Below are 10,452 nucleotides of genomic sequence, written 5' to 3' on the forward strand. Positions count from 1 at the left end.
CTATTCGATGAGAGCAGAATATTCGTTGCTCGAACTCGAATCATTTCTAATCAAACACACACACACACGTTTATTAAATAAGGTTGCGCTATGGAAAATATAAAATTCTCTCAATGATTTAACATCAACGAAAATTTTATAAGTTTTTTTTCAATATTATATAATGTAGAAATCACCGTTTTATTATGGTTGACTTAATATACCTTAAATCACGATTTAACAATCGGTAAAAGATTATTTTTTCTAGTATATTATTAATAATATTCATTTTGAAACAGTTAGTTATATGAGTATATACAACAAACAATAATCCGATAACAGATTACGTTGATTGAAAATGTGTATTGTAGTAGTAGTGGTGGTGCTGGTGGTGGTGACACACGAAATGTAACAAGAATCCGAACCGTAAAAAAAACCTATGAATCTGTTGGGGTATAAAATACTACAGCAATGGGTGTGTGTTTGTGTTTGTAATCAAAAGAGCCATTCACAGAAAAACGCTTTATTCTGTTCTGTGTTTAAATGCCCAGAGAAACAGAGATAGATAGAGAGAGAGAGAGAGAGAGAGAGAGAGAGAGAGAGAGAGAGAGAGAGAGAGAGAGAGAGAGAGAGAGAGAGAGAGAGAGAGAGAGAGAGAGAGAGAGAGAGAGAGAGAGAGAGAGAGAGAGAGAGAGAGAGAGGACAAAAAACGGAAGAATCATTTCCAAAGTTCTTTATTGTCAAAGACTCTACTCTACCCTACCCAACCAAACCATCCGGCTTTGAACGTAATAAACAAACATCTAGAAAAATATCAAGACATTGGTGAATTACTATGAAATCACCCTCCAAAAAAAATTAGAAAAGAAAGTTTGAAGCTTCATAGAATAACGTGTACCCTTGTATAGAATCATTGGTGCTAGTGTAGGAGGATGAACCAAATAAACCAAACGGAATTCTTTTTCGCTTAGTGTCTCATTGATTCTGGCTCTTTGGTGATGGAGATACAAACACGCGGTTCTAGAAAAAATTGTTGTAGAGGAATAGGCAGTCATAATGAATACCCATCAGGTAATGCAACGACGCATGTCATATAATCGTCATCGCTTAAGTTCTGATACAACACTTTTTTCGGAACATTTCACTTTCACTTGCTATCACCGCTACAGATAACAATTCAACGCAGGCCTAGAATCACATGGTGGACTCGAATCATCCAGAAAAAAAACTGAAAGAATATATGAAGATAACATTATCCCCGAGTTGATATCGATGATGTTGATGATGACGTCTGACCTAATTCAGTAGTGGCCTAGTTTTTAGTGGCTTTTATATATTCCTAAATGTATGGTTTTACGTCGCAACAAATAAACAATGAAGACCACGATTTTATCGATCAAATAAACGAGTAAGGAAGTGAATGAAATTGAATAAAATGTAATGAACCAATGAACTGACTAGTCTTTAGTTTTTTTGGGCCCGTCGTTTACTCACTGGTAATGATGATGATGTATTCGTTTTTGTTGAGAAAATATTTCATTTTTAATTCACTTTTTTAGCACATACAATGCGATAGAATCCAATAAATTCACAGTATTCAAGATTTTCAAATGAAAAAAAAATTCATTCGGTTATTCATCAAGCCTTTGAAAAATACACTACAAGCAGAGTAGAATAAAAACAAAGCTATATTTTTTCTAATTACATTTTCACTCGGAAAAAAATTACGTACAAATTTTCATTCATCTTTTTCAGGATGATCTTTTTCATCCAAACATTTTTTTTTTTGACGCTGATGATATCTACCAGCTTTCATGTTTGTATGAATGCATATCAAATTTCGTGAATTGAACCATTATGTTTGAAGCTGTAATCGTTCATACAGAACGGCTGTTTGTATATACCGGCAGCAGTTTCACCGTTATTGTTGACGTTTCCAGAAAATGAATTAGTTTGTGAGAAAAAGCAAACCGTGAAAAGCCACTAAACATATCGATATTAGTTTCAGTAACCTGAAAAATAACTCCAATTTCTTTTATTTGCTGTCCTATGGAAATATCTATTTGGCCTGTATGCCAACTACTAAATGGTCGAATAAATTCTCTATATGTATGGCTTTTGTTCATTTTCTTATTTACCATATATTTAATAAACATGGTGGCAGCATTCATAGTGAAAAGCCAGCATAGACAAAATGAAGATAAATCTGATTCAAATTCAAACAAACAAACATCACAAGAAACTACAAACTAAAACAGCAATAACGTGCCAGATAAAAACGAATGGATAAAATGAGAAAATGGCATATTTTATCCAAGACTATTTTTCGTATATATGTCTCTAGAGAATAAACACAAAAGAAGAACGATGACAATAATGATGATGATGATGATGATAATGATGTCGGGAGCAAATGAATTGAATTGAATCAAAACGAATAACATTACCAAAAACACCACAACACATTCACACTATATTATAATGAGACATTTATAAATTAAGACAGTGTAGCTCACTTTTTACCATTCTATTATTTTCATTTATTCATTCATTATAAAATATTTATAGCAAAATTTACACAAATTTATATCATTCATTACTGATGATTTGTACCATTTTTTTTTATTCAGTTCTGAGTTCTAGGTATTGATGATGATCACGTAGGGCATCTCTCTATCTCTTTAAACATAAGGCTATTATAGCTTATTTTTCATTTTCATGAATCAACAACAACTATTAAATCCGGATAATTTTATAATGAAAAAGTTTTCTCTTCGATAACTTTGATTTTCACCATCCTTATTGTAATAATAATTAAAATCACAGAAAGCTTGCCATTGGAAAAAAAATTCACAATAATCTCTATTTTTTTCTCATTTTCAATTCTATACCTGCTTACAAGTTTGTAAAATATTCAAAAACAGAATATTTTCTTACAAAACTCAGTGTATAGGGTAAAGGTCCAGAAACAACTTCAGATCAATTGCATTGAATCAGAATTCATTGTCTTGAAATATTTAAAATATTATTTTAGGGTTACCTTACGTACTGTCTCAGACAAGTACTGGTTTTCTGTATATCTTAGGTTATAATATATCTTGATCATTTGACCACAGAAAAAGCATACTCATGTGAATAGACATTTGATTATGAATTTTTGTCATGTATGTGCAAAGTTTCCAAAATTCATTCTTTTTTATTCCACACCCTTCATGATTGTTACATAATGATTTGTATAATTTACAATCACATACAGAATATGCAAGAATTTTTTAATGCCAATTTCAATATTTCTATATTAAAGCTATGAATTGGTGTGTATATTACTTGTATGTGTGACTCATGAATGATTCAGATTCTACAAATGGATCATTAAAATTATAGTCATATCATAAACGAAAGAAATAATGATGATGATGATAACACTTATTATTATATAAGGATGACGTTGATTTGATGACCTCAATTTGTTATTTGTCGTTTTGTTTTTTATTTGATCGCATAATAATGGTAATAATAATCCTTTCTGCTTCCGCTGTAGACTATAGATTTCATGGTACTAGCGATTTATTAAGGATTAATATCGTTTAAGCTAAGGTTTTGATTTTATTTGGTCGATAACATCAATAAACAATGAAAATGAATCAAAATAAATTAAATCAATCATTTTCAATATATTTGTACTAATATGGATTCTTTGACACATTCTTTTATTTATGCCCAGATTTATAAAATTTACAAAGGAAATATATGCAAAAACATGATATTCCATAAATGATGATGAAACATGATTTTTTTTGAAATTTATGGTACACCTATATATCAAGAAAATAGTTTTTACAAAATAAAATAAAAAATGGGATGAAAAATTCAAAAATGAATGAAAATGAAATGAACACATTTTGTAATGGATAGTTCTCATATCGATCATTTCTTACAAGTTCAACGATAATAAGAACTTGATGATGCGGTAATTGCTGTTGTCGATGATGTGGAATTAGCATGTTGATTAGGACTACCATATTGATGGTGAATAGCCATCAATCTTTTACGTATGCAATCGATGAATGCAAGCAATCGATTAGTAACCGAAGATGTTAATGCCAATTGTAGTGATTGAAACTTGCTCAATGATAATAACTTTTTGCCATCAATTCTCTAACATTTAAAAATATGAATTAAAACTTTTTCGAAAGATAAAAATATTTTAGAATTACTCACATGGACTAATATGGAATCACAAAGATCAGCAAATCCATTTCTATATAAAAATTTACTGACTTGTTTCGGTGACCAATGTGGTAACATTCGTAAATCTTGTGTTCCATCCGGCCCATTATAAACATCCTCAGGGTCGAAATAATGATAGGAATCAAACACTTGAACACGCTTTGAATCATCGTTATCTTCATTATAGTATAATTGATTGTGTGATTCAGTAGAATTCCATTGAATATCAAGACTATACCGATCATTTTCTAATTTCATCCGCAAAAGTTTTTGTTTTAACAATGGGTCTTTGAAACGAAAATGTGAACCAAGTGAATCACTCAAATCAGTAAGCAATGGAATTGTAAATTTATTGTGATAATCAAAACGACCACCATTTGTGATTTCTTCAGTCCATGAAAGAAAATTACATAATTCTGAACGTTGACGGTCGGCAATCTGTGTCCATATGTCAGTTTCTTCCTCATTGACAGAATCTTCAAAATCAGATAAATTGGATGAGGATGAAATAAGATTTGCATTACGATTCAATGATGATTCATCAAAATCTTCATTGACAAATACTTTGCAATCATCTTTAACATTTTTTGTTACAGAATCATATGATGATGATTGAATCGAATTATCATTGACAATTGATTCTAAAGACGGTTGTCGATGTGAATATTTTGATAACGGTGATTGTAAAGGCGATGTCGTCATCAGAGATTTTTTAGAGTTTCCTGTAATATCAAAGTCGAATAAAATTCCGTGATCTTAAATGATAAATATTTAAACTTACTTCTACGATTATTGAAGTTACCATTATATGCTTGATTATTCTGGCGTTTTTTCTTACTCCCACCTCCATTGGTACTGTTTTGCTGTGATGGTGGACCTTGCAGCGGATATTCGACCAGATCACAATATCCAACAGGAAATATGTTTGGAGAACAGCAATCACACCATTGATCAAAGTTATCAGCCCAACCGATAAAATGTAGCAACAAAAGGCGACCACAGCGACGTTTAATGACAGCCAAACAAATCAGATTCGGTTCGAGCATATCGACAGCTTCCAGAAGCATACCCTCTTCGAATGATTGAGATGGACAGATAGTATGCAGATCGTTTTCTAAATCATCAGTGATGAACTGTTTATAGCTGAATAAATCTGTTGGTGCCATCAACGAATTGGTATGTTGACAATATTCCACCCAATCGAAATCTCGCTTATAGCCTAGAATGAATTTCAAAAATATATCATAACTTTTTCTACAAATTTCCTACAAATCTATTACCTGTTGGTGTTTGTAAAGAAATATTGAACATCTTACAGAAACCTGCCGGTAGAATATAAGGCGATGATGCATGTATGCAAAACATTTTATCTTCTAGTTCTAAAGATGTTGATGCCAGTGATTGCGTTCCAAATAAAACAGTTGGTGATGCGGACCGAACAGGAGATGTTTGCAATCGATGTAAAGATGAATGAGCGTCGTGATTCGCTTCATCTATGGAAAGAACTAAAAAATTATATCGCAAAACTTTTCTAACAGTTGATACGCATATCTGTGAGAGATCCATCGGATTAACAGCTTCCAATTTCATCCCTTTATGAAAGTGAAAACAATAAATGAGTGAAAAATTGAAAATAAAATTCATCAAACCTTCTCGAAACATTGTTTCTTCATTGATGTATTCGAATTTTTTCAAGACACCCAGTTTGTTCCAATCTTGAAGATTTTGATTTGATTCGATATTATGACAAATATTCCGAATGCCAAGCCGTAAACTTTTGGTTGCATAATCTTGAGAAGAAAATAATTTATGGCCAACCAATTGGGACCAACCAACTGGACGAATCTGTTCTGAATGTATGTGGGTCCACCAGCCGGGATTATAATCATTAGGCGCCTCTCCATCATATCGAAGGAAACATCGTTGTCCTATCACCTGTTGAATGGTGGCCACACGAAAACAACATAAACGTGTTTTATCAATTGCTTCAACTTTTAGTCCCGGTTTCAGTTTAGTCTCAATTCTTTGCAAAAAACATGTGTATAAATCCGATTCGATTGAAGCATTATTGGTTGATGAAAAAAATCGCCGTACATCGGTAGCATAATTTGAATTCAAATCACAAACATCAAACGGAGCGCGATATTCGTAATTATTTTGCTGAGCATAACCAATCGGGTAAAGATTACGAATCCGAATATTTACCCAAAAATCATGTTTAGTAGTCGACAAATGTTCCAGGCCTAAGAATCGCAGTCGAAGATAATAACCTGAATGGCCAACAATCTTGGCTATCCAAAATTTATTTTCATCCATAGTTGTGTTGTTGTTATTGTTCAATTGTGGTGTAGCAAAATCGAACGTCGATGTTTTATTATTGTTTGATTTGGATTTATTCGGTGGCGTACCTGGCGTTTGATTCAATCCACTTATCAAACCATTCGACTGTGGTTGATTGCCATTCAAATCAAGATCAGATAATCCAAGTTCAACATAAATGTCTTTAGGTTGTTGCTCACCACCACATGATGGGTACGAAAAACCGAACATTTGTGCCCATTCATGATTTAATGGTGTGTTAGGAAATGCCCATACAGGCACACAACGGTCGAAACCGTATTTTTCAAAAATTAACCACCATATTGGTGGATAATGAGTATTTTGTTGATGTAATGATTGATGTTGTGTAGGAAGATGATTTGATTGAGATGTGGAATTCAAAGTTGTGTGTACATAATTCGTTACAATGATATTCTGATTTCCTATTCCTGATTGCCGCTGAAATAGGTGTGCAGGCAATGATTGCATTGTCGATTCAATTGCTTCATCCAACGCTTTAATTTGTTCTAATCGACTGACAGGCTTGGATTCTGGTGGCGGCGCTGGAGGAAGAGTAAGCGCTGAATTTGACTTTGGAACCTGTTGATTAGTTGTTGATGAAGCTATTGAATGCCTTGAAAGGATTGGTATCACATTGTTTATTTGTTGTGAATTCTGTTTTTGTTGTGGCTGAAGTTGGACTGGTGGAATCGGACGAGTGGAAGTAGAAGCCGGCTCAGTTCGAATCTCTAGAGTGGAAGTTTGTTTTGGAATATTGTTGGAAGCTAAATTACCCAGATTATTCGATTGCAATACTGTGGAAGCAGCCATAGAATTATTCTGAGTATTTTGAACTTGAATTTGGCTGGGTGTCTGAAGCTGAATCAAATTGGCAGAGCCACGGGAAAGATCAGATGATTGTCCTAAAGGCTGTTGTTGATGTTGCTGCTGCGGTTGACTACTATTATTTTGATTAACAGCTGCCAGAGCAGCAGTTGCTGTAGCATTTCGAATCGGTATGAATTGAGTCGTGGAACCTGGATGAAGACCGGCAACTTGTTGATGTTGGATTCGAAGATTATTTTGTTGTAGAAATTGTTGCAGCTGTTGGTTCGATATAGTTGTTGGTAATGTCGTTGCAGTGCGTAATTGAGATTGTATTTGGATGGGTGATGTGGCAGACGAATTCGATGATAAGCCACTGCTTGAAATCGATGCCAATTGTACAAATAATTGACCGGATGAATTGGTCTGTATCGATTGGGTAGAAGTGGATGCTAATGCTGGAGATTGTGTAGTAGCACTAGGGTTATTTGATACACATGAACCATTATGAACCAACACTACTGGTTTTTTTAGCTGATTTATAAGAATACTGTTTGATGATGTCGAGGAAATAGATGTGGTAATTAATGATGAGGGTGTAGGAGATTTATTCTGGGTTTGTTCTGCTGTAATTAACGATGTAGAAGTAGGTGTAGTTGCAATCATTGGCGATGAATCAGAGCTATCAAGCGTACTTTGTGATATGATCGACGAATTGGAGCTATCCATTGATAGAAACGATTGTGTAGTTGCGGTTGATGTAGATAGGATTGTGGATGAACTCGATTTTGAGCGAGATCGTTTAGTTGTCGAATTAATAGATTGTAATTGTTGGCCATTTTGTTGCTGGGAATGTTGTTGTTGGCCGCTATTTCGTTTGATTCTTTTGGCCATCGGCTGATGTGGAACTTGCAATACTTGTGTTGTTTGTGATTGGCTATTTGAACTCGTAAAATTCGGATTTAATTGAACGGCTAATAATGTTCCATTGGATGGTAATTGAATTTGTCCACCAGTTGTCGTAGTTTGAGTTGTTTGTTGGCCAGATGATGAAACGGTCACGATTTTTGAATAGTTTCGTTTTACACTTTTTGTGGATGTAGGTATACCACTAGAACCTTGTTGTTGGTGTTGGATTAATGTCGACGAAGGATTAGTCGCAATAGAAATATTGGATGGATCGATTTGAATTGAATTTTGTTGCTGCTGTGTAGTAACGTATTTATGTTGATTGATCAACGTAGGATGACCGCTTCGATTCATCTGACTTAATTGTGTCCCTTGACGTATAAACAGAGTTCGAGGTTTCATGTTTGAAGAAGGAGTAGATGATGACGTATCTTGTTCGTTTACAGTACTGGTAACAGCAATGATCGGAGATTTGTTCGAGTCGGACGATGATTGTTGTGTTGGAATTTGGATCGATGTTAAGCCTTTAAGATTCTGAGTACCAGAAGAACTAGCGGAAATGGGTGTCCCTAACATGACCACTTGCTGAGGCTGTTGTTCAGAACCATCAACAATACCAATACCTGATGATGAATTTGTAGTTGCGGTAGTCGCTGTGGACAACATTTTGATAATTTTCAATGTTGTTTTCGGTTGATGAGGATGATGATTTCCCGAGATAACTTGTGGTATACCACGAACACATTGTGGCGAACAGTATTGTTTACCCTTTCCATAAAAAGTATCTCTCAAAGCTACATGGCGACATCGTTTACAAACACCAATACCTTCATCAGCAATTGGCAATCGAGATATCAAACGTGTAGTTGTATTATTTGAGATAGACCCGGTCAATGTTGATGAAGATGAAGTAGTCGATCCTGCAGATGATATGGCTACGGAAATAGATGATGGAGTCGAGGATGCAATCGTAGTTTCCGATGTTGATGATGATGAAGTTGACAATTGTTTCGATGCTGATGAAATCAATGACGACAATTCGAATGGTTGGTTAAGATGAACAGCAGATGCAGATGTTGTTATAGTTGATACTGGTATAAGATTCACCGTTGTCGGCATCGACGATGATGATGATGTCGATGAGGATACAGCCAATTGATGTTGTTTTACGATTCGATAACCTGGATTAATTTTAATAAATTTTTGTTGTATATTTGAACCACCAATAGTTGTGGTTGTTGTTGTAGAATCACCAATAGATTGCAAGTGAGATCCAGTAGTTGTAATTCGAAAATTTTCTGCCGGTATTTCAAGATATTGTATCCGGGATTGTGGTTGATTTCGATGAATTGTTGTTGGAGATGAGGATGATGATACAATTGTTCGATGGATGCCATTACTTGCTGATGTACGAATCGATTGTGGTTGTTGCTGAGTTATCTGCAGAACAACATTGGCCGTTGATGTTTGTTGAATGTTGCCACAATTATTATTATCATCCGAAACAGTGGAAGTGGATTGAGTACAATTTTCCGATGAATTATCATTGTCCACTTGTATGGCCGACGATGGGCGATTAATTTGGCTCATATTTTTCAAATATTAAATGATGAATGGTCGAATTTGATGTCCATATATAAAATGAATGTGGTTTAGTTTTAAGCTTTAAGTTTTTTAATTTAATATAATTAATCATGGAGCAATTCTGGACGTTATGTATCTCATAAAGAATGAATTATTTGTCACAATAGCTGAAAAATATTCATATATATGATGAAAAATGAAATGAATAGATAGATGAAAAAATAGAATTTTGCAGGATAATTAAAGTAATTGTTTTGGGCGCCAATTTTATTGACAAAGTCAACTGCCGTCATTAGTGATGAATGTATGTTTACAATATCTGTGATCATCTGATCATATATCAATAATGTTCATTCAATAAATTCAAACCCAGACTGATGAATGGATGAAACAATCTATATTCTAATTTTTTTGAATAATCTTTCAAATGTAATGTGATTATCAAAATTTACTGAAAAATCAAGAAAACAAAGACAAATAATATACGAATATGAATAACATATGAAAACACAACATGAATACAAGCCTAAAAACACAAACAAAAAGGGAGTGAGCACAAGGCGGCGGCTATTTTGACTATACACGTGCTCAATCTCAAACGCACTT

The 10,452-nt window shown here is 34.1% G+C and overlaps 1 protein-coding gene across 1 annotated transcript; it reads right to left on the minus strand.

Moving 5' to 3' along the window:
* Positions 1–3,672: 3,672 nt before the first annotated feature.
* On the minus strand, positions 3,673–10,374 carry LOC124492076 (uncharacterized). Its single transcript, XM_047054863.2, has 5 exons — positions 5,859–10,374; positions 5,490–5,801; positions 4,991–5,428; positions 4,201–4,931; positions 3,673–4,137 (listed from the first exon to the last, which is right to left on the minus strand). The coding sequence occupies exons 1-5, from the start codon at positions 9,850–9,852 to the stop codon at positions 3,922–3,924; spliced, it is 5,691 nt and encodes a 1,896-aa protein (XP_046910819.2). The 5' UTR covers positions 9,853–10,374; the 3' UTR covers positions 3,673–3,921.
* Positions 10,375–10,452: the final 78 nt, after the last annotated feature.

This window comes from Dermatophagoides farinae, chromosome 1, assembly GCF_024713945.1.
Source record: "Dermatophagoides farinae isolate YC_2012a chromosome 1, ASM2471394v1, whole genome shotgun sequence".
Classification (NCBI taxonomy): Eukaryota; Metazoa; Arthropoda; class Arachnida; order Sarcoptiformes; family Pyroglyphidae; genus Dermatophagoides; species Dermatophagoides farinae.

What these genes read in the sequence shown, in the direction of transcription:
- LOC124492076 (XM_047054863.2), bottom strand. Translation starts at nt 9,852, where the DNA reads ATGAGCCAAATTAATCGCCCATCGTCGGCCATACAAGTGGACAATGAT. An exon ending in TTCTTTACAAACACCAACAG is followed by an intron (nt 5,429 to 5,489) that starts GTAATAGATTTG and finishes AATTCATTCTAG; the next exon opens with GCTATAAGCGAGATTTCGAT. An exon ending in GTGATTCCATATTAGTCCAT is followed by an intron (nt 4,138 to 4,200) that starts GTGAGTAATTCT and finishes TTTAAATGTTAG; the next exon opens with AGAATTGATGGCAAAAAGTT.